This window comes from Lagopus muta, chromosome 28 (genome assembly GCF_023343835.1).
Source record: "Lagopus muta isolate bLagMut1 chromosome 28, bLagMut1 primary, whole genome shotgun sequence".
NCBI lineage: Eukaryota > Metazoa > Chordata > Aves > Galliformes > Phasianidae > Lagopus > Lagopus muta.
In genome coordinates, this window is record NC_064460.1 from 1,597,755 (window position 1) to 1,621,340 (window position 23,586).

The 23,586-nt window shown below is 49.7% G+C and overlaps 2 protein-coding genes across 2 annotated transcripts; both read right to left on the bottom strand.

Annotated features, from left to right (window-relative positions):
- Positions 1-4,528: 4,528 nt before the first annotated feature.
- AQP5 (aquaporin 5) lies at positions 4,529-8,493 on the bottom strand. Its single transcript, XM_048928524.1, has 4 exons — positions 7,698-8,493; positions 6,314-6,478; positions 5,847-5,930; positions 4,529-5,310 (listed from the first exon to the last, which is right to left on the bottom strand). The coding sequence occupies exons 1-4, from the start codon at positions 8,058-8,060 to the stop codon at positions 5,125-5,127; spliced, it is 798 nt and encodes a 265-aa protein (XP_048784481.1). The 5' UTR covers positions 8,061-8,493; the 3' UTR covers positions 4,529-5,124.
- Positions 8,494-14,228: 5,735 nt separating this feature from the next.
- Positions 14,229-21,174, bottom strand: AQP2 (aquaporin 2). The gene is made up of 4 exons (XM_048928518.1): positions 20,720-21,174; positions 18,604-18,768; positions 17,722-17,802; positions 14,229-16,946 (listed from the first exon to the last, which is right to left on the bottom strand). Exons 1-4 carry the CDS (start codon positions 21,083-21,085, stop codon positions 16,731-16,733), a joined length of 828 nt encoding a protein of 275 aa, XP_048784475.1. The 5' UTR covers positions 21,086-21,174; the 3' UTR covers positions 14,229-16,730.
- Positions 21,175-23,586: the final 2,412 nt, after the last annotated feature.

Here is a 23,586-nt window from a genome sequence, read left to right on the forward strand (position 1 = left end):
GGTCTGTGGTGTAACAAAGATGCATTTAATCCTCTCCTTGTTTGCTAAGTCTTTGCATCCTCATTGCTTGGGGAAACCCTCCTGGCTTTGGGCTGACCTTTCCTAACAAAGCCTCTTTGTCAGACAGACCTTGGGGCTGAGGTTTGCTTTGTTATTTTCCCTTCTTTCCTTTATCACTCATTATTTTATTGATGTCACCACCGCCCAGCAACACAAGGACCCATTATATCACCGGACTTTGCTTGGTGGCAAAAAGGAGATTAGGAGCAGCAGTGGGAGATATAATGGGGAGCTGAGGCCAAAGTTGTGAGTAAGAGGAATGCTGGCACAGGGAAGGCAGCCATGATCCAGGCAGTGCTCCCACATGCCAGGCAAGGAAGCCTTGCTCTCACACAAGGTCTCTGCCTGAGCTTTGTGATGGGAGCATTATGATTTTCCATGTGTTCAAGTGAGGATTTCCAGGTGCTGCTTCCCATTTCCTTGGTGCATCCCAGCAGAGGGCAGCAGGAGGTGCCCTGGGCACCCATGGGTGCTGCTTTGGGTTTCGGGGTGTGCTGAGCCCATCCTCTCCAGTCCCACAATGGCGCTGATAACTTTAAGCTCTGCCAAGAAGAGGCCCTTTGGGCTGTAGGAGGTGTTGAGATGGGAACTGCAACTCCATGAAGATCTATTTCAATCCTACTTGGTCTCTGGACAAGTCCTTCCAATCTTTTCCATAACTGCAGGAGTTTCAAGGTGCTGTACTCATATCTACCTGTATTTCCAGTGCTAGTGCTGCATGTCCTCATCCCACCCATGCAATCACAAGGACTAGGCATACTGCTGGAACCAAGCAGGGCCCCAGTGCCCCACATCCACCACAACCTGACTCAAAGTGCTTCCTTGCTCAGCTCTGTCCAACCCCAGACAAACCCTGGTATGTGGCCAGCAACCCAAACACAAATGGCAGCATCTGATATTCAGGCGGAGGCTGTGGAGCTGGGGTGCTGCCTGTTGACAACAGGAAGGGTGGCTGTGAGCTCTCTGTTGTCTCGGAACAAAGCAGCACTTCAGCATCCATGGGCTGGGCAGGGGCTGAGTGGGAGGGGAGGTTGGATTCTGTGCCCAGCAGGAGATGGGTGCTAGTACGGGTTGTACCATGACTCATGCCAACACCCATGCCAGCTTGTGCCATGCCTGCACGCAGGTTTTCTGCACCATCCTTGCAGGATGCACTGGAAGTTTTCTATTTATTTGCGAGCCTTGGGTACCTCCTAATGCAGAGGGAGGATGTCTCTGCTTGTTGGTGGTTTGTGGAGATCCTACCTTGGTCTCTGGATGCTCTGTGCTCTGCAGCAAAGCAGTGGCACTGCTCCTGGAGGGGACTCTGCTGTCCTGTGCTGCTCTGACTTTCTGGCAGCACTCAGTTTTGCAATATCTCTGCAGCGCTGCGTCATTCTGCCTTTTTTCATCCATCATCTTCTTTCCAACCAGCAGCATTCTGCTTTGCTCTCCAGCTGAAAAGCAGCCTTATGCTTTCCCTGTGAAGCTGGAAAGCATGGCTGTAAGCAAAGCATTGAAGGCTGCAGAGCAGCCCACTCTCAGAAGGGACACAATCCCAAACATCAGCACTTTTCACCTGGGTGGTGTTGGAGTGAGCAGGGACTGTCCCATGGCAGCCTCTTCTGTGCTTCAGCCCCATGCAACACATTGAAAACCTTTGGTTGCTTGAGATATTCCCATTGGATCTCATTGTTTCTCAAGCACTTGGTCCACCCCTGCCCTTTCAGCAGCCTGATGGACACCAAGTGATTCACAAACAGTCTCTGCAGACCTTCTTTGCACAAAATAAGGGCCGCTGGTGCACATAAACACGTAAGGTTTGAGCTGTCACAACATGTGAAAATGGCTGAGTATTTCCTCCCTGCCAGAAAAACATGAAATCCTGAAAGCTTTGCAGTAACTACCGACCAATGGAAGAGATGCTCGAGGATGAGAAACAACCTGCATAATCTTCTTAGTGTGAAAAAATTGCTTGTAGGTACATTTAGGAAATATCTGCATCCATTCCCACCCCTTAATTACGGCACATATGGACAAGAACGGTGTGTCAGGGTGTATTTATGTGTTTTGCCTGACTGTGTATCTATGTGTTCTTAAAACCCAGACAGCTGATAATGGAAACCACCACTGTTGGCTGACTGCTAAGCACCGTGCATGGCCATAAGGAGATGCAGTCAATGTAAGAGTGGGGATATTGTTCCCGACACTGAAATTCCTGTTTCTGGCAGAGCTGGGGAACGAGTGTGGCACAGCCACAGTTGTGTTATCGTCTGCGTAACGCAGCCCATAATAGGCACGACAGGTAAATCTGGTTCCAAACGTGCAGGGATTATACCAGCCCTTAAGAAGTTGCTGAAATTGTTGTTTTCCGTGAAATGGAGATTTTTGCAAAGGGGTGCAGAAAACCCTGGAAGGTGTTTGGGTGTAATAATCCCATTAAAAACAGGAACAGACTGTGAATGCTGGGGGGAGGCGGGGGGGGTGGAGCTGGGGGAAGGAGGACAGACAAAAATCCATCTTTCGTATGTTTTAAAGCATTGTTTCCTCCCATGGATGGGTGAGAGCAGGTGGGGGGATCTCAGGGTTTCTGTTTGGGACCAGGAATGAGCCCTGAGCCCATCCTGGTGTCTGTTGGATGCATTCAATGCAACCTCTGCCCAGATTTAATGCAGCACAGACCATTGGAAAGGATGTGAGGCATTCCCCTGCGAGGGGATGCTGCTGGCATCACCCATGTCCTGTATTCCCTCTGCCTTAGCAGAGACCAGTCCCTCCTATGAACTAGGGAAGGGTCTCCACCTCCAGTGCCCCCCTTCCACCTGCCCCCAGCCCTGTGTGGGGCCATCCCACTCGTGTTTCCCATCTGTGCTCTGGGTGATTTTAGCTCTGACACCGGGCTGCTGCTTCAGAATCCTGATTCATCCCATGGAGGGCTCACACCCAGGCTGGGCTTCTTCTCCCTGTTGGGATCACATGGCAGTGCTGCTGTGGGTTCAGCTCCTCAGTGGGTAAAATCCCCTCCTGCCCTTCCCCACCATGGGAAGGGGTGTGTGGTCTGCCAGAGCAATGCTGTGTCTCTTTTCAGTGTAAGGGTGGATAGGATCTGGAGCAGTGAAGCAAGGAGTGATGGACAGGGATGATCCCTACATCCTCAGGGTTCAGAGGCTGTGTGCTGCAGCTCTGGGGATGCCAACCTGCTTCCATGACCGCTGGGTGCTTCCATGGCCTCATCTTTCACATGGTCACTGTGGTTTTGCTTCTTGCCACTGATCTGAAGTCTCTTCCCCTTCCTTTTCTCCTCCTGCTTGGCATCTCCCCCTCCTACAGAGAATGTGGAGGTGGGAAAGGAAAACAAAGCATGGGGATGTGCTGCTACTCAGGCTCACGCAGTGCCATCACCTGGCTGGCACACAATTTGGCATGCTAAAATACAGCTGGGGGTAACCTGTCTTATTGCAGTCAGGCTGCAAATGGTATTGGGGTGCACACACAGGCAAGCATCATTCTCCTCATCCCTGCAGCACATGGAGGGGCTGTGGTGGTCGAGCTCTGCCCAGGGTGGATGCAATGAGCGGGCAGTGCCAGCGCAGCGTGCCGTGTTGCAGCCCAGGATAGGTGAACTGAGATGCTTTGGCAGAAGGTTGTGGCAGAACTGGAAGAGCAGGGCCCTTGGTGAAGGTCAGGGTGAAGGGGTGTGTTTGGCAGCGGCGAGGGGGCCGGGGAGTGGTGCAGGTCAGTTTTTCAGGGCATCCATGGAGCTGTGTGGGAGAACTGGAATGGCAGAATGCCATGCCTGAGTCAAAGCAGGGAAGGAGCTTTGCTCGGGGCTCCTCCCAGCTGCACCCTCCTCCAGATGGGCTTCAAGATGCCCAGAACTGGGCACAGTCTGCTCTCACCCCACACTGATGCCTGTTCCTCCATTCTCAGGATCAATGCCTTTATACCCTGCTCATCGCCCTCCTTTACCCACAGCAAGATGAGAGTGGAGATGTGGTACTAAGGAGCACGATTTAGTGGGCAATACTGGTGGTAGGTGGATAGTTGGGTTAGTTGATCTAGTTGATCCAACCTTAACAGTTCTATGATTCTAAGAATACGATCAAACCAGACCTTGGGATGGGCTTTTCTGCTTCATGTGTCCAAGACATCTGCGTTGCCAAATCCCCCTCTGGGTCCTGCCCAGGTCTGGCTTTCTTCTAGCATGATTTGAAGATGTAACCTCTCCAGGCAACCTCTGTTTCAGCTCCAATCTTTGGGAGATGCCCTCAGGGGAAGGCAGCCCTTGACGTTCTGCTTCCCCTATGGCCAATGTGGCTTCAGCCATTGGGTGCCCCAGGGCTTGGGATCAAGTGCCACTCATTGGGATGTTTTGCATCTGATTTAGTCCACTTTTGTTCCTAAAATTTAATATCTGAGTGTACTTGCACCCATGGTTTGATTTGAATTTCCTTTATTCACAATAAATAATAGATGACATTACAAAGAACTCACACAAAATCAAAAAAATATATATGTATACATAATAATAATTGCATTCTTTCTGCAGCCACAAATAAACAGGATGCACCAGCACCAACTAACGCGTGAAAGAGCATCTATGAGCAGCATAGGTGGGGAGAGAACTGGGGGGACTTGCTGTGCCCACCTGCCCAAAGTGGTCGTTCCTCTCTGCTGGTGTCTGCACCGCGCTTCCATCTGCTGGGCCACCAAAGGCGGGATGAGATCCTGCGTGGGCCAAATGCTTGGTCTCAGGCATCCCTGACTTGTGCAGATCTGACAGCTTGAAGGGCTTGAAGGGGTGCAGCTGTTGGGTGTGGGGTCACCACGGAGGGCTGCTCTGGGCAACCTCCTTTGCTGGGCTCAGTTGGCGGCAGTAAAGCTGGGAGAGCTGCTAGTGCTCATGCTCATGTAGAGGGGTTATATACACACACTGCAATGCTCCGTTCCTCCTTAGTCACGGATGGCCTTTGAGTTAGAAGGCTTTTGCTTAAGAGTCTGCTGTAGCTGGATGTGTTCATGTGCACACATGAGCCCATGTGTGGAGTTTCCTCCTCCAATACTGCTTCGTTTTTCCGTTAGCTCCTATGGTGGGGTCAACTCCATGGATTTCTTCCTCTCCTCTCTCTGTTCTTCCCATTCCTCCTCTGACTCATAGGTGCCCTTGACGATGGCCACCCTGTCTGACATGTTCATGCAGTAGGGGACAAGGATGTAGAAGTACAGCAGAGCAGCCAGGCAAGCCCCAAGGATGGGCCCAACCCAGAACACCTAGAAAGCAATAGGGGAGAGAGTGAGAGCGGGTCTTGGAGGCTGGCACACCAGATGCAGCCATCACACAGCATCCACTACTACTCCACATCTCCTGTCCCCGGGAGAGGTGCAAATACCCCTTCCAGTGGACTTCTTGTGCTGAAATCCCCTCAACTGAAGATGTCAAGCTCCTTGAGAGCAATGATGTGATGCTCTGGAAGGATGATGGTGAGTCTGCAGGCACTGCTGGGTGACTGGAAAGCCTGAGCAGGGCTTTTCTGCATGCTGCATTGACCTCATGTGATGCCCTATGTGATGTTTTCCATAACAAGGGTTATCCTTGTATCTCTGTTCTGTCCCAGGGGTTGACCTCCTCTCTTCCCTCTGTGTTTGGGATGAACAACTTCCCTCAGTTTATTCTTTCAGCTCCAGAATCAGCTTTGAAACTCCCAGTCCCATATTCCTATAGGAATTACTGTCCAGTCCCTTTGTCACTCATGCCTGGCTCCGGAGGATCCTCACCCTGCCCACCCCAGAGTGCAGCTGAGGCTCACCCAGTGAGTGGAGCTGAACTTCCTCACGACGACTGCAGGCCCAAAGGACCGTGCTGGGTTCATGGAGCAGCCAGTGAAGTAGATCTGTCGGTAAGGAAAGGAGATGGGGATCAGGATGCTGTGTCACTTAACAAATATGAGTGACTTTACCCTACCTGCAGTAGGGACGTGGAACTAGATGAGATTTGAGATCCCTTCCAACCCAACCATTCTATAGTTCCATGGTTCTGTGATCTTTAAGAACCCTTTCAACCCAGCCATCCTATGGTTCTACGATCTTTAAGGACCCTTCTAGCCCAATTCTGAAACAGCCCTCTGTTGCAGAGATGTGGGGATCCCCATGGTATGGAGAAAGAGCCCATGAGATCTATTTAATGCAAATCCCTCCAGGGCTGTCTGCACGAGACTATTCTGGGGAGTCCCATTGTAGAGAAATGCCAGCCCCATCACCCTCCCTGGACACTCACCCCCACCAAATGGCCCACGGCGACAGAAAGGCCAATAGACAGTGCTGGGGAGCCCACGTTGCCATTCCTCCTGTTATCCGTGGATGCGAAGATGCAGGCAGCCAACTGGAAGGTGAGAATCATCTCCACCACGACTGCCTGGCCAGGGGTTGTGTTGTTGTTGAGCTGTGAGCCGTTGAGAATGAAAATAATTAACCATCTGCCAGGCTGGGAGGGCTCTCAGCTCCTTTTACGGTGGATTTGAGTCTGCTCCCTCAGGACTTGATGTTTTCCCACCTGCATGCTTAATCCACTTTTTCCCTGCATTTCTCTCCCCATCTTGCTCACTGCAAGCCATGTTAACCTGATTCATCCCCCATCCACTTTGTGGAGGAACTCCCCAAGAGGTGGGGGAGCAGCCACTGCAGGGGGGCACAGGAGGAAGAGGTGGGCTGAGATGAAGGTCTCTCACTGCCAGAGGAACAGGGAATGTCACTGGGGTAATACATGAGGGATGTTTGCTGTGAGGTGGACTCAACCTCGTCAGGCATGGAAAAAGCCAGGTGATCTGAGCTTGTTTTATTTTCTTTGCTTTTTTTTTTTTTCCTTTTTCTTTTCTTTTACCTCAAGGTGACCGATTTGGGACACGTATTGCATGGCAGCAGGATGCATTGTGGCACCTTATTCCAGTGATCCAATCTTCTGCACAGTGTCTGTACTACTCTGAGGGGTCCGGACCGGGATCAGGCAGAACAGTAATCCCACTGCTCCCATTTCAGCTGTTTCCCAGCACTGCCCCCAGGTTTTGGGACACACTGTCTTCCTTTGCTGCTCTTGCAGGGTCTCAGGGTCTCACCACATCCCCTCCTCTGCCAGGAGAAGTCCCTGCCCCTCACAGCCCCTCTGTGCCCTCCCATGCATTGCTCCTCATTGCACATTCTCCAGCTCTTCTCCACAGACCCCCTCCATTCACTCCCATTCCCAGCTCCCCGTGGTCCTGCTGAGCTCCCACTGCCTGCACTGGTTTGGCTGGGCTCTGCTCCCTGCCCCCCTCTGTCTCCTGGCACAGCTCCTTTCCTGACACTAATCTCCAGGTGGAGAGGCTGCGCTCAAGAACAGCTCAATGGTGTTGGTGACTCACTGGGGCCCTTAGGATAAAGGAAGCGCTCATTAAGGGAGAAAAAAACCACACCATCCATCACACAACACAATAAATCTGTCAGTGCTCTCTGGCTACCTCGGCATTTACTCCAATCTCATTCCCATCCCCTCTGCTTACGGGACAGCATGCCAAGACCAACCATCCTCAAGGATTTGGCTCTCCAGGTCGGCACCGGTGCCAGGGAAGCAAAGATTGCACAGAAGGTGAGCATTCAGGTGGATCATCTCCAGGTCGGAGACTTACCGAATTGATGGCCAGGTTGCCACGGGTATTGGCTGGTGTCACACCGTAGAGGATGCCAGCCCCGGCGATGGCCCCGACCAGCTGAGCAATCACATAGAAGAGTGTCCGGAGGAAGGAGATCTGATTCCCAACGAAGAAGGCGATGGTCACAGCGGGGTTGATGTGGGCACCACTGATGTGGCCGAACGCCTGCACCAGTGTGCCAATGGCCAGGCCAAAGGCCAGCGAGATCTGCAGGATGCTGGGGAGTGCAGATGGCCACTTCAGTGCCGAGCCGAGGCCGATGAAGACGAAGATGAGAGTGGAGATGAACTCGACGAAGACGGCTCGAGCGAAGGCCAAAGTTAATATTTCCCTCTTCATGGTGGGAGTGGGTGGAGGGCAGCTGGGAAGGAAGAAAGTTTAGGTTTCCTCTGTCTCCAGGCTCTCCTGTCTGCACCGAGTTGTAGGGCCATACCTATCTATATATGCAACAGCAGCGGGGAGCTGTGTTACAAGGCGGTGGGTGGAGCCGAGGAGTTAGCCAGTCCTCCCAAATTATCATGTGAAACTGGAAAAGTTTCCATCTGAAAATAACTTCGGAGCCTCTTGGTGAACCAATGACTCAGATATTGGTGGTATTTCTTTCTTCTTCCCTCTGCAAACAAAGAGCCCCTATAGGGTGTCTCCGTGGTCGTTAGATAACACTGTTGCATAACGATGCTGCGCTCCCTCCTCTGCTTTTCCCTTTTACTACCTCTTGTCAGGTGCCGAGTGTTTTGTTAGCTGAGGTGTAGCTGTTATTCCCTTCCTCTATGTGCTCGTGGCACAAAGAACACTGCAGCTTTGCTTGAAAACTCCCATTGCTGTTGTTGGGCTGGAGGAGCTGTCCCAGGGCTGTGCTCCCACGCTTGGCCAAGTGCATTGAATTTAGATAAGAAACGAAATGTTAAGCAAAGTTAAGCACCTGGAGCTGCTCCCGGGCTGTCAAGATAGCTCAGAGTCAGAAAGCAAGTGTTTTGTGATCACCCCAAGGGCAGAGCTTGGGGAACACAGTCAAACTGGAGCTTCCCCGGAGTGCCCACATGGGGGCTGGAGGGGATGGTATGGCCCAAGAACAGAAAGGCTGATTTCAGTCTCTGAGCCCCTTTGCTGCCTTTCTACTCTGCTGCTCCTTCCAGAGACTGATAAGCATCGGGTGTGGGTTTCACCAGAGTTGGCAGTCGGTGGTGCTCCGTGCCAATACCAGGGAGGGTGAATCCTACCCCGTCATCTCAGGTCCTTTTTTTTCTTTTTGCTTTCCAAGCTCTTGCTCAACAAAGTCAATTACTTTACTCATGGGAATGCCAGCACAAAGCCACAGGCATTGCATGGACACAAGCCACGTTTACATGTCTCTTCTCATGTTCACACGGCACTGGTCTCCATTCCAAATCCATCTGGCTGGAAGTCCTTGGCTGGCAGGGAGCTGCTGGGGGCTGAGGTTTGGAGGCAGAAAATGGCTCCGGTGACGCTTCACAATGACTTCTTGATTCGTTTGCAGTTGTGTGCCAGGATTTACATTTGTTTCAAATGGGTTTGAGGGCTCCCCTCTGCTCACCTTGCTGTTCTTCAGCACAGCTGATTGGTTGCATATTGCTTTCCTCAGGCAAACTGATCTCTCCATGCAGGGAATATCCAAGGCTGCAGTGCGCTTCTGCAGAAGTAGTCACTCTCCAGCACACAGCAGTCAAAGCTCCACGTGTATTTTTGGTAAAAACCATTTCAAATCCCTCTTTGAATTTAAAAAGTGCTGGAAAATTGCATTCACTGCTGCCTTCTGCTGGGTGCAGTCAGACTTGCATGCAGCCAGTTCCGTTTGGGGTCAAAGCCAGGAGGGATTCCCTTCTACAGAGCCAAAAATAAAGGAGCCCTTTTCCTCCAGCTGGGCCCAGAGTCCTGAGCTCAGCACACAGATCCAGCGCTCCTTACAGCACAATTCCTCCTCATCATTTCCTCCCGGTTCTACTGGTCCTGGGGATCTGGTCGGGTGAAAAACCAGCTCTGTTATCCTAGAAGCACCTGGTCCGTTGGCGTGTTTTGGTGAAAGTTTTGCAAGCTGGTTTTTCAAGGTATCCTGGCCAGATTCCAGTTGGAGTAATTGCTCACCACTTCCCTTCCATCCTCCTGTGGTTCCTCCTGGATTGGATGCACCTTGCTCTCATCCTCCCACCTTTCTCATAGCACAGCTCTCCGTGTGTGGTGGCCGAGTTTTGCCTTGTGTATTGATATAGGCTGGTGATTTCGGGGGACAGTGTGGCTTCAGCTCAACACCAGCAGCACCGAGCTTGAACTCACCTCCCAGATTGCGGATAAGAACCTCCAAAAGTAAGAAAGTCCTCCCACCAGACTAGGGGATGTAATGAAATTATGCTGAATATGATGGGGAAAATCCTACAGAGAGAGATGCAGGATGTTTCTCAAACTACAGACCTTGCAAAATGGGTTTTCCCATGGTTGTTTGAAGACTTTCCAGGGTTGTCCTGGTTTTATGATTTTTGTTACTCTGTCACGGTGTTCCTGCTCGGCTTCTCTGATGTCTGACCACGAGGTGTTGGGAAGGCTTCCTTCCTCTTCCCTTCTATATGCCCTCCAAAGAACCTGTGTGAGCTGAAAGTGTCTTGGATGCGTCAAATGTAATTGAATTGGGCAAGCAGGCGTTGCACAGGGCCCTGCTGACAGATGGACTCCCACGTGCCAGGGCCACACATACCTCACTTCTCCCAGTGGTTTAGGAGGTAAAGAGACATGGAGGCTTTGCCATCAAGAGAAGAATGGCTTCAACCACTCTTCCTGTTGGCATCTGCAAGTAAACAAAGCACAGCCAGCTTATCCCAATTCATTGCAGGGCCACATGGCTTGGTGGCACCTTGGGGACAGTGTGCAGGAGGCAGAAAGGGACCTGAACCCACTGCTTGCATTGCTTGAAAGGGAGGAAGGCAGCCATGCCTCATCCTTGCCCGGGGCCCTGCAGCTCTGCCTCACCCACGGAGGTGTGTGTGTCATTGCTGGATACGTGTGCCAGCCCCTGTCGTCCCTGGGTTGCTGGTTGCATTTCTGAACCTGTACCATGCTTCTATTAATTCATCTTTTCCACAGCAGCCCCAATTTCTGGCAGGTTCAGCTCTGTGTCAGACCTCAAAGCCCGGCAGATCATGGACATGGTTTAGTGGGAGCTATTGGTAATAGGTGAACGGTTGGACTGGATGATCTTTTAGGTCTTTTCCAACCTTGGTGATTCTATGATTCTATGATTCTATCAGCTTGCATGGAGTTGAGTTTGGACTATAAGTGCTGCTGAGATCCAGACTAGCCCAGTTTTTGGTCTGGCCCTCTCACTTGGCTCCATACTTTGACCAAGGACCTTCCAGCTGGCACAGGAATACAAGCAAGCCACAACAGCAACCAACTCCTTCTGCTGGAATCCGTGATTAGTTGGGATTAGATGGCTGGAGGAGAAAGTTTGCCTTGGTTTGTTTTTAAAGAAAGGCTGTTTCTTGCTGGCTCAGCTCTGGGAGCTTGCAGCAAGGTATGAAATAAACCCAGGTGGGGAATTCAAAGCAGAGCAAGCAAACTTTTTGCTTTTCATTCTATTCCTGAGGCTGCTGCTTTCTGTGGTGGGGTTGGGGCAAAGCCTCATTGCACCGTGGTGTCTTTGTGCAGGCAGATTCAGATGAGGCTTTCAAGGATTTCTGTAATCTACCTCACAATCTGCCCGTACTTGCTTTAAAGTCCAGGGATTATTCTGCTGGCCTGAGGCAAGTGACATTTCCACCTTCTCCTTCCCTGGAGGCTTTGGCTTCCCCCAGCAACCTGATCTGGTGCTTTGGAGCAAAAAGCCCTTGAGCTCCACCAACCAACACCCAAAATTGGCTGTAGGAGCCTTTGCTGTGGATGTGTCCAACGTTGGCAGCTTTGGGGTTGGTTGAGCTGCACTCAGTTCTGGGTCTTGATTTTGGGACAGGCAGAAGGGATGGGCTACAGCACTTTGCAGGCCAGGTTTACTCTTGGGATGTCCTCATCTTTCTTGCTGCCATCCAACCATGCAGCAGGTGCCACTTTGGCTTGCAAAGGTGGTCGCAAAGTTGCCATCCAGCCCTTGCTGGTCACAGACCTTGTAACCAAGACCTTGTGTGTAAGTTGGGCTGATGCCATCAAAATGCTGAATAGTGTTAATGCTTAATAACAGCATTGCTCTGCTCCTCGCTTAGAAATTACTTGGCAGTCTCTAAAGCACCCAAGTAAGTGGATGCAAACACTTTGGTACTGGTCTGCAATGGAAATGCCAGCATCCTTAATAATTAATTTGCATCATAATAATCATTAAATTGACACATGGGGATAATCACGTATAGTAGGGAAAGCAAAGCCTGATTAGAAAAGAGATCTCTGCAGATCATCCAGGATGAAAGCTGGGCCTGAAACCCTGGTGTCCTGATTTTCAGGTCTAGCCCTTTCCAGTGAAGCCACCTGCCCCTGTGACATTGGGAGGCTGCATTTCTGCTCATCTAGGTAAATACTTTGCATTCTTAGGCCAGTAGCCACTCACTGGGATTTAGACAGACCTGCATTTGTGAGATGGTTTTCCTCTTGAAATGTATTTGCCATGGAAGCCTCATCTTTGCCCACATAGTCTCCTCGTAGGGTTGCAAGGAGTCTGGGCTGCATCAGGGCAGAAGGGACCTGAAGAACAAGACCAGCCTCCAAAACAAGTAGGATGCAGCAGGTAACATAATAAAGCATAGTCTGGAATCTCTTAAAAGCTGAAATTCTTGTATCCTGGCTCCAAGAGCTTGGGACTTTGCCAAGCAAAATGTTGGTTAGAAAACAATTATTTTCACCCCGTTCTGCCTCTGAGGCCCAGACGAGAGGCACTGAGAAACCTCTCACCCTAAGAAGTTACACCCCATAATTTACACTGACTGGGGCTTAAAGAGACTCATGACCATGTGCTGCTGGAGCTGAAGGCTTGCACTGAGTGGTCTCTGGATAAATGTCTGATTATCTTCAGATTCCTCACGTTCCTGGAAAACCATGCTGAAATTTGAAGCAGAGCTTCTGGTCTCATACCAAGATTCATTGGCAGAGTCTTGGGAGAAAGGCCTCTCTGGAACTGTAGGAATTAGCTGAGGACTTGACTTTCCCTATGGACCCCCACTATTGCCAGCCACTTCTTCAGGCCAAAGGTTTTGTAGAATCATAGAACCATTATGGTTGGAAAAGGCCACCCAAACCATTCAGTCCAACCCCAGCCCATCCTACCATGCCCACTGGCCATGTCCCTGAGTGCCACATCTCATCATTCCTGAACACCTCTAGGGATGGTGACCTCACCACATCCCTGGGCAACCTGTGCCAATGCATCACCACTCCTTCGGAGAATAAATTATTCCTAATATCCGAACTGCACCTAATCTAGCACAACTTCAGGCCATTCCCTCTCATCCTAAGATCATCATGTTGCAGAGTGTCACCATGCCCCTGGGTAGCAACGTGGTGGTCCAACTGGTATCTACATGAAATCACATTTTCCTGCTGAACACCTACTGTACTCTGGCACTTCACTGATGTCTTAAATAAATGGGTTGAGCTGAATATCTGGCAACCAAGGAAAGCGGTCGAGGAAAGTCCAAAATGCCCTTAAATTCTCACAGCAGCTCCAGGACTGCCAACAGGCTTTGCAGGATGGCTGCCCCAAAACTGGTCAGGATGACAGTGTACAGGTGGAGCAACAGAACAGGAGAGGGAGAAAAGGTCTGTGGTCACAAGTGATGGCAGGGCATAGGAAGCAATGAGATCTGAGGCACTTTGTACAGTGATTTATGTTTGGATTTCATGGTCATATTATTTATCACAAGTCCGTGATGACACTAATAAAGGTTAATTTATGGTGCAATGAACATTGCAGATATTCATCGTGGGGAGTCATGAATTCATGGGTGGGAATGCACAGGTTGTTTTGAATCCTGGGCCAAAGCATTCCTCTTGAGGCCTAATACAAAAAGCGTTATCAGCTTAGGGAGGGTTTTGGTTGGTCTGTGGCAGCTCTGATCTCTGGGTGGCTGAGATCTCTAATTTGAACAGCACTGGTGTAAGTCTGGAATGACTGGCTTGGTTTCCTGACAGTGCAAGTTTTGGAAGTGTCATTGAAGACAATTATAGCTGCATGGAGAGGGAAAATTTGCGTGCCTGATTGTCTCGAGAGGACTCAGGCTGTTTTAGCCATCTGAAAATCTGGTTCAGTGAGATTGCTTCATGTTAACACTGCATGCCAAGAGCTGAATCCAGCCAGGGAAGTAATGGGAGCAGAGTTAGGTGCTCAAGGAGGAATGGTCCTTATTTGGTGGGTCGGTAGTTGGAAGATGGGGGCTGTGTTTTCACTGTTATTTTTGCAGATCAATAGGCTGTTGGCTTGAAGCTGGGCTGCATAATACATATATGACTACAGATATATTATATGACCAGAAATGTGAAATGTGAATAATGACACACGTGTAAATTCATTGGTAGAAGTAAATTTAAAGCACTTTATTTGAAAGAGGACAGTGAGTTATTAGACACTAAAACTCATTTGTAGGGCTCTTCACAGTTTATGTGTCTTAAACATTGTCATGGTACCTAATAAATTAAATGGTTGGATCTGAGGGCATGTAATTAACTTCAACACTGAAGAAAAAAAAAATCATGGATCAGCTGTATGGTGCTGTCTATAGAAGTTCATTGGCAGGATAAATTCTGGGTAAATGTGTTTGGGTTTCCCTGGAACACATAGAATGTTTTTCCTTCAAACAGCAGCAGAAATATGAACTAATTTTAAACATGAATAATTGGTGATTTTTACGTGACTTTACACTCTGTTTGAATGGAAATGTGATTGAATGGAAACCTGGCAGATCTTTAAGGAAGCTTTTCTCAGCACTCAAGAACTCTCCATCTCCAGGTATAGCAAGTCAGGAAAGGAAGGCAAGAGGCCGGCGTGGCTGAACTGGGACCTGCTGGTCAAACTGGAGAGCAAGAAGAAATGCACAGTTGGTAGAAATAGGGACAGGTATCATGGGAAGAGCATAAGGAAGCTGCTAGGCTGTGTAGGGATGGGGTCAGAAAGGCCAAGGTCCAGCTTGAACTGAACCAAGGGATGCCAAGAATGAGAAAGGCTTCTACAGGTACCTCAACCAGAAAGGAGAAGTCCAGGAGCTTCGTGAAGCAAAAACCTGCATATTGGAGCAAATTCTCCTGGAATATGGCTAAGGAACATGGAAGACAGGGAGGTGATACAAGAGAGCTAGCATGGCTTCAGCTTAGTGGCCTTTTATGATGGTGTCACTGCATCCATGGACAAGGGAAGAGACACTGATGTCATCTATCTGGACTTTGGTGAGGTCTTTGGCACCGTACCCACAACATCCTTCTCTCCAAATTGGAAAGAGATGGGTTTGACGGGCGGGCAGTTTGATGGATGAACAACTGGCTGTAAGATTGAATCTTGAGAGTGGTGGCCAATGGCTCCATGTCTGAATGGAGATCAATGATGAGTGCCCAGGGCCTGGGCAACCTGATGTAGTTGAAGGTATCCCTGTTCACTGCAAGGGGGTTGAACTGGATGGCCTTTAGTGGCCCCTTAAAACTCTGAGGATTCTATGACTCTACGATTTCATTTCCCATTGCTCAGACTAAGAACAGATACAGATTTTATTTAAAAAAACAAACAAACTATTTTTGAAATAGTATTCAAGTGCTCCTTTGTCGCTGAACAACCAAGGTGGAGGACTAGAACCACTGGGACAAGAGGAGGAGGAGATGGGTACAGGTAGAGAACAGCGGACAGAGGAAGAGCATCATTTGATGGTGGTTCCAGTCAAAAGAGTGGGAGAAGGAAAACAATCAGTAACTTTCTCTAGGGTTTGGAATTGGAGCCCATCTTGTTGAATACTTCCATTAGCAACCTTAGCAGAAAAAATCCCAAACGAGGTGGTGATGTTCTGTGACGGTGCAATGCAAGGGAGACATCGTCAACAGAAAGAGGCATGAGGATGTCATGCGGGAAATGCATAACTTTGAGGCTGAGTAATAGAAACGAGATTAAATTTAATGCTTAAAAGAGCTAAGGCATGTCCCAAAGACAAACCCAAATTCTTTGACTATTCTAGTGGCTGTAACCAGGTTCTGATGAAAGGATGGGATGGTCAAGAGCCATTGGTGTGGTGCATCTGTGAAAGCAAGAGTCAGAGAAGCTCATATCTGAAATGCTTTGTATTACTCATTCGAATCAGGGTGGGATAGGAATGGAGGAAAAAAAGCAAAATCTGGGCAGAAAGAAGAAGCATTGAAGCTGAGGGACAGTAGTGGTCTAGGAACAGCCAAGCTGTGGATTATCTGGGGCTGAAAATTAGGAGGTTTCCACCATCACAGGAGGGAGCAGTTGCAAGAGCTCCCCAGTGGGGTCAGAGGGAACACGAGGACACTCTTCCAGTCTGCAAAAGCAAAGAGCATCTGCATTCCACTGTGGGTCATAAATGTGCTTGGGTTCCTTGCAGCAGCAAAACTTGCAGGTTGTGAGATCTGTGTGGCAAGGAGCAATGCTCTCAGTGTGTCCAAACAGCTGGGCAGCGAGAAGAAGTGGGAGAAGGGTGAGCAGAGTTCAAAAGCAATGAGGCATCGGGTGGCAACCTCCACACCCAGCAAACACCTGTAATAACACCTCTCTGCAGCGCCTCGAGAAGGGCAACGAGCTCCACCATGCACTGCCTCCTGCAAGGGGGACTTGAGGGTGGGACTCCAGCATGTGCTCATCCCTGCTGCTGCACTGGTGGCTTTGCTTTAACGGTGCTTTCCTCTAAAGTTAGAAAACCTGCAGACATAGAGCTGGGTGGCAAAGTTGGGCCATCGCAGCGCATCTCCCCATGATGAGGCAACACGAGACCCCAGCAAAATAAAAACAGAGAGAGGAGAGAGGTGAAGCACTGTTTGGAACATCGGGGTTCCCTCAGCTCCTCTCCTATCCCTGGGTTGGCTCGGCTATACCTTCTCAGACCTCCCCCTCGGCAGGGTCTGTGGGGAGTGCAGCTCCACTGACTGCCGCCGCCGTGCCTCGCGCTCTGCCCAGTCCTCCTCTGGCTCCATGCCTTTGAAGATGGCGAGCCTCTCTGAGAAGGTTTTGGATTGTGGGAAGAGAATGTAATTGTAGATGATGGATGCGGCCGCTGCCCCAACCAGGGGGCCCACCCAGAAGACCTATGGAAAAAGGAAAGAGAAGAATGTGGTAAGCATAAGCCTGCCCGTGCTTGGAGGATGAAGAGGAGAGGGTCTCTGGGTCTCTGAGAGCATTACAGGCATCTTATGGACCTGTTCACCCTGTTTTGCTGTTAAGACCAAATACAGAAGACAGATCTGCTCTGGCCCTCTCTTTGACTTGGCCATCTCTTGTCTGTTCCCTTGCTGTTATGCCTGAATGTACATGCCCACCTTCTTCTGTCTCTTCCTCCTCTGAGAATGAATGCTGTAAGACCTCCACTTATGACAGCACTGTTGTGAGCAGGACAGTGGTTTGGGTTGCTGTGAAGATGTCATCCTACCCATTTACACAATCCTATGGAGAGGAAGAGGCTCTCAGCTCGAACACCTCTAAGCATGGCCACAGCTTCAATGCTGAGCTGGCAATGCCTGGAAGTGTCCCTAAAAGAGCTGATGGAAAATACATGCCTGGATCCAACTGGAACCAGGAAAGGCCTCCAGGATGGTGAGAAGAGGTTCATTCTCCATTGGTTTTATCTCTTTTGTTAAGTCATGGTCAACAAAACACACCCCTTTTTCTGTTGCAACTCACCTTGTCTAGATAAGCTAATTAAGCACCCGGCAGCCCCACCTCTTTCTGCAAATCTCTACATCTCTCCTCTAAACAGAAGCTGGTGCTGAGATGCTGGACCTGGTTGGCTTTTTGTTTTTCTAAGCATGCTGATAACCTGGGGGGCCCATCCCACTGACCCAACACCAAGAGCACGATTCTTACCCAATGGTCACTAAAGTCTCCAACGATTACAGCTGGGGCAAAGGATCTGGCTGGGTTCATGGAGCAACCAGTGTAACGGATCTGCAGAGAAACACCACACTGAGTGCTAGCATTAAACCCTTTTACCACATTTTAATATATCCCGGTGTGTTGTTAGCATGATTCATCCTCCAAGCCAGTGTTTCATATCCCAGTGTACCCCGTTCCAGGAAAAGAAATGCTACCAGCTTCCAGCACTTGAGTCAACACAGCTGAGTCCCATTTGTGCATCTCTGGTGCAAGATGATGTGTCTGCATGGTGCAAGTTGGGTGACGTATACTGCAATGGGAACACGTTTCTGCCGTGCCTGTTCCTGGAGCACATTGCTACTCCTTGCCACAGAGGACTGAAGGAAAGTAATTCCACAGCAAGCCACACAGGCTTGCATATCATTAAGGATGGAAGATGTGATGCAAACATTGCTGTTCTAATCCTGAGAGGCTGGGAGTGTTGGAGGATAATGTGTTTTTTTCCCTGCAAAAGTTAGCTGTGAGGGATTTCCCTGGCTATCCATCCTACATAATTCACAGTTTGTCACGGTCTTGAGAGTCACAGTTGCTAACACGTTTGCTCCAAGATAGAAGACCCCATGGATCTGTGGGAGCTCTCAATGGGACTTGAGGAGCAGCAGATACAGCAGGTTATGGATTTTTTTCGTGACCAATAACAGCTCAGCTCAGGCTATGGTTGTACTATGGCTTTGGTGGAATTTTCCTGCTGTACCCGCTTCAAAACCATGAGTACTGACTGCATCAGTCACAAATCCCCCACGAGTTACAGACCTCTTGGCAGAAACACAGAGACACTCCACCAAGCACTGCTCTTTAACCCGTTCTACTCACTCCAAGGAGATGGCCAACAGCAACAGAAAAGCCAATGGACAGTGCAGGAGACCCCACATTGTCCTCCCGGCGTTCATCAGTGGAAGCAAAGATGCAGAGGACGAGCTGGAAGGTGAGGAAGAGCTCAACAGTGACCGCCTGCCCTGTCGTCGTCTCATTGTGCAGCTGGAAGGGGAGAAGACATCTCAGGAATGGGCAAATTCAGTGCCTGGACTGGAGATTTAGAGAGGAAACCCAGAAAGGCAGAGGAAACGGGTGAGATTTGTGGAGGAGGGGGAGAATTTTCCCAGGAAAAATGGGAAGTGCCTCAGTGGGCAACATCTGATGGACACACGCTTTTGTGTCACTCATTTGGGCATTGTTTTTTCCACTCTTTCCCCCAGAGGATTTTTTTCTCTCTTTGCCTCTTGTTTGAAATGCAAAATGCCTTTTGGAAAAAAAAAAAATATACAAATTGCTTTAAAAAAAAAAAAAGAGATATTTTGGCACAGAAAAAAACAATAATCCCATCTTGCTTCCCACTCTTTGACTACAAAAATACTCTGACTTGGTCCAAAGCTGTGCCTGTTGCACACCCTCTCCTCCAACTCTGGTTTCTGGCACTTTGCAAATCCTTGAAGGTTTTTAATCTGGATCTGGGTGGATCTGGCAGCAGCTTTCTCTTCCCTCAGCCCATCCTGCCACATCTCCACCTGTTCTTGCCCCATGTCACCCCTGCTTTGGGTGTCCCCCCAAATGCTGATCCCAAGAACGCTTTGCTCAGTGACACAGCACAGCAGCAATCATCCTCCTGCCCAAACCCAGAGTGGGATCTCGCTCTTCTCTCTCTGATATTCCCCTAATTTTTGAAGGATGATCTGTGCAAGCAGCTGCATGATGAACAGCCCACAGGGGAAAAGAAAATCAAAATCTCTTCTTTCAGGTGCTTTGTGTTTTAAAACAGCATTTTGAAAGTCTCTTGGAACTCATACTGCTTTGTTGGGCTTATTAAACCTCAGCTACTATCGATATAAATAGTCTTGTTCAGACTAATCCTCAGTTCCTTTTCAACCCTTTCAATCTCTTTGGCAGTGAAGCTGGGTCTGGCAGTGCCAGCTGACTTCTGCAAGAGAAAGGATTTCTCCGTTTCCTCCTGAAACACACTGCCTTCCTCCTCCTCACCAGTTCTGGACGATGATGCTGCTGGCATGGACACCTCTGCAGAAGCACAGCTGCTGCTACCCATGGAGAAGGGAGTTACAGTGAACACTGACTTTCTCTTTCAGTCTCTGTGTACAATGTGCATGGTGTGAGAAGGGGATTTGGGATGCTACTGGGGAGTTTTTGTGGTTCCTGGTGTTCCCTCATTTTCTTTATTCTCCTCGCATCTGTAAAGGGAGATCCTTGTGCTGTGGGTTGCAGAATGCTGTGTCTTTGCCTGGTGGCATTGCTGGAGCACTTTTATGTTCTGTCCCAGGTGGAACTGGGACGGCCATCCCTCCACAGTGGGATGTGGCAAAATGAACAGTGCTATCTGATGAGAAGCTGGAGCTTAGACAAAAAAATCCAGGCTCATCATCCCCAGTGCCATGGAATCTCATAGCACAGCTATGCTCTATAGGTGGTGGCACAATGTAATGGAGAGGGGAGAAAAGGCTTCCCCTGCCCACACCAAGAGTGGTAGAAGGGATGGGACTGGGGCAAGAGGAGCTGAGAGAATCATAGAATTCTGTCACAGAATCATAGAATGGCTGAGGTTGGAGGGGAAATTAAGAATCATCCACTTCCAACCTAACCCAACCCATGTCCTTCCCCAACCTGTATCTCCACAGAATCAAGATCTTCCTCAATAGAGCCTGAGATAAGGCTGAGATGAGGGTTTGTCTCCTACCTAGGTGTCTCTCCAGCCAGCTGGATCACCTCTGTTTTCAGTCCCTAAAAGCAGAGGAGCCAGTCTGGAGCCCTGTGTTCATCCCTGCTGCTGGTAGAATCCATGCTACATCTCACCCTGCCAATCCAATGTTTAACAAAGGTCCTTGATGATCCCAAAGCCCTTCTACACATCCCTCAGCCTTCCCCAAGCTTCACCCCAAACCTCTCAGCTCCTTCTCTCACCCGCCATGGGCTGCAGCCTCACCTTGTTGATGGCCAAGCCTTCCCGCGAGTCGGCTGGGGTGATTTCATGCAGGATGGCAGCCCCTGCCACGGCCCCCAGGAGCTGGGCCACCACGTAGAAGACCGCACGCAGGAAGGAGACGTGGGAGCCGATGAGGCAAGCCACCGTCACCGCCGGGTTGATGTGGGCTCCGCTGATGTGCCCCAAGGCTTGGACCAACGTGCCGATGGCCAAGCCAAAAGCCAACGCAGTTTGAAGGATGCTCGGGGTGGAAGCTGAGGGCCAGTTCAGAGCAGAGCCCAGGCCGAAGAGGATGAAGACCAAGGTCGCTAGAAATTCTGCCAGGACGGCCCGGGTGAAGGCTACAGAGCGGAGCTCCCACATCATGGAGGCTGCAAGGACTGGCCCTGCCTGCAGGGACTTCAGACAATCGTTGTAGCACTGCTGGGTCCAGAGATGATGATGGGGGTACAAGCCCTATATATAAGGGTATGGGATGCAGGAGGATTGCCCACTGAAGGAGGTGGGGTTGTGGTCCTGGGAAACCCGATGCTTTCCTTCATTTGTGTTCCAGATGAGGGAACTTCAGAGCCTGCCCCCGCTATTAAAGCTGGGGAATGCAGTGCTCACCATCCTTGGGAGGACATAAATCAGCCTTGAGCAATGCCAGGAAATGCTGTTTCCTCTTCCCAGTGCTTTCTTACCAAGCCTTTGGAAGTGCTCCTTGCTCTGTCTCCCTATCACCTGCAGCATGGGGAGAAGAGAAGGTGAATGAGGAGTCTGTAGGGCCAAGGTGGAGCTGAGCTGGAGCCCTGCATCACCCACCCAGCCTCATGGACAACTTGCTTCAGTGCTGACCATCTCATATCCTGCATCACATACATATAGATTTTTCCCTTCTCGTCTCTTTAGTATCTATAGCTATATCCATTTAAGGACAATGACTGATGTTGGTGCTTTCGACTCAAGATTGTGCATTTCCAATTAAGCTTTTATTAGCTTAAAGTGATACACTCCATGGGTATTGCTGATGAGTATGGAGAATTTCAGGTTGTGGTGAGAAGGGGGCCATGATTGAACACCCAGGCAAAACCGAATGCACAGAGGCACCGACCTCCATGTGACTTAATAGAACTCAGAGAATCACAATTACATGGCTCAGGCAGGGATTTCCTACACCAAAAAAATGGGAACCAGCCCCAAGAAATGATTGCCAGGAAAGAAATTCTAGTGTCCAAAAAATGGCACTCACAGCTGGAGTACCAACTTGACTGTTTGGCCACCTCGGTGCTCAGAAACACTTTTTTACTTCCTGGCGTTGATCCCCATTGACATTTTCCTCTCCAGAGTGTGGTCCCTTCCCATCAAACCATCCACCAATTGCTCAACAAGTCCATTTTCCTTCTATTCCATTGCTTAGGACTGGCCAAGTCACTAAAGCCTTTTGCTCCCTGTGCCATAAGGACAGGTTGGTTTGCTGCAAAAATGGCCTTTTTTCCCTCTTTTTCTTCCTCTCATTAACAGACTCTTAAGCCATCCTGGGAAGAGTGCTCCCCCAGGGCAGAGCTGGAGATGAGAGGATCGTTTCATCTTCTATTTGGCTTCAACAGAGGCTTCCGCTGCAAGACAAAACATTTCCCCTCCAGAGGAACTGTGTGAGTGCCACTGAATGGATGTGAAAAGTTGGCATAAAATGTTCCATATCTCTCAAATTGCTTCTTCCTCCACAGAAGGTGGGTAACAATACTGGCCCTCTCTTTACATATAAAGACTCCGATGAGAACATTGCCCTTAACAAAGGAGAAATTGTGGGGAAAACAAGGCCAGGGTGAGGATGGAAGATGTGGATTCAGCCCCTTCCTCTGAAAACTCCTCTGTCTGACTTCCTCGGTGACTTTGGCAGCGCCAAGAAGTGACTTTGGCTCCAGGCTCTGGTTTTCCAGCAGTGAAGCAGATCTTATACAGCAGACTGTGAGGCTGCCTATGTTTGGGGTGCTGATAAGGCACAGAAATGTGGTCACATCCCGGCTGCAGCCTCCTGCTGCTCTCTGCCTGGGGTGGATTTGCAAACTTAGCATTGCTCAAAAATGCATTACGTCAGGGCCTGATTACAGGTGCAGGCTGCCAGTGGCGTAGGGAATGTCAGATAACTAATATGGCAATTACCTGGTGCTGATACCCTGTTTGATTAATAGTTATTCATGGCAAGCAAGGCGTGATGTGTCTCTGCTTAATGAAGACTAATTAAAAAAGCAAGAGAAGCAGGCAAGATTAGCTCTGAGCAACTTAAAACCCTGACACAGCCTCATGCTCCTCGCTTTCAGCTGGCGATGCGAAGGCTGATTGCAGCTGTTGCCTGCCCAGTGCTTTGGGATTTCTGTGTGCAATGGGTATGAAGAAGCTTGATGTTGCATCACGTGCTGTGTTGTACGGGCTGAAAGGAAGCTCTGTCACTGCAGTCTCTGCTGTGGGGCCGAGCAAACCATCACTGCATTCCAGCAAAGAGCAGCGACGCGTTCCAGCTTTCACCCAGAGAGCTCCAGCATTGCAGGGAACGTAATCCATCTGGATTGCAGAGAGGGAGCACGGAACGGAGCCAGGTTTGCTGCTGCCAGGCAGCAATCCAGGCAGAGCTGTGTTTCCTGCCTTGCTGCGCTGTGCCACCTCCATACTGCAAAACAGAATGGGAGATGGGGAAGACTGGAGAGCCTGGTGTGGGGCTGCTTGTAGCAAGGAGGGGTTTCTGGAGCTGCTGGTGCTAGTTGGAGAAACAAAGCCTTATTGCTGCTGCAGCCTTAAGAACAGCAAAGAGCTCTGCAGTGAAATGGAGATGGGAACGTCATTATTTTGCCTTTCAATCCACATCCCGTGGAGCACAGCGGTACTAT

Bases quoted from the DNA above. Each gene is read 5' to 3' on its own strand.
- AQP5 (XM_048928524.1), bottom strand. From the start codon at position 8,060: ATGAAGAGGGAAATATTAACTTTGGCCTTCGCTCGAGCCGTCTTCGTC. The intron at 5,931-6,313 runs GTGAGTGTCCAG...CCTTACCGACAG, and splicing joins CCGTGGGCCATTTGGTGGGG to ATCTACTTCACTGGCTGCTC. The intron at 5,311-5,846 runs GTGAGCCTCAGC...ATTGCTTTCTAG, and splicing joins AGTTCAGCTCCACTCACTGG to GTGTTCTGGGTTGGGCCCAT.
- AQP2 (XM_048928518.1), bottom strand. From the start codon at position 21,085: ATGATGTGGGAGCTCCGCTCTGTAGCCTTCACCCGGGCCGTCCTGGCA. The intron at 18,769-20,719 runs GTGAGGCTGCAG...CTCCCCTTCCAG, and splicing joins AAGGCTTGGCCATCAACAAG to CTGCACAATGAGACGACGAC. The intron at 17,803-18,603 runs GTGAGTAGAACG...GTTTCTCTGCAG, and splicing joins CTGTTGGCCATCTCCTTGGA to ATCCGTTACACTGGTTGCTC.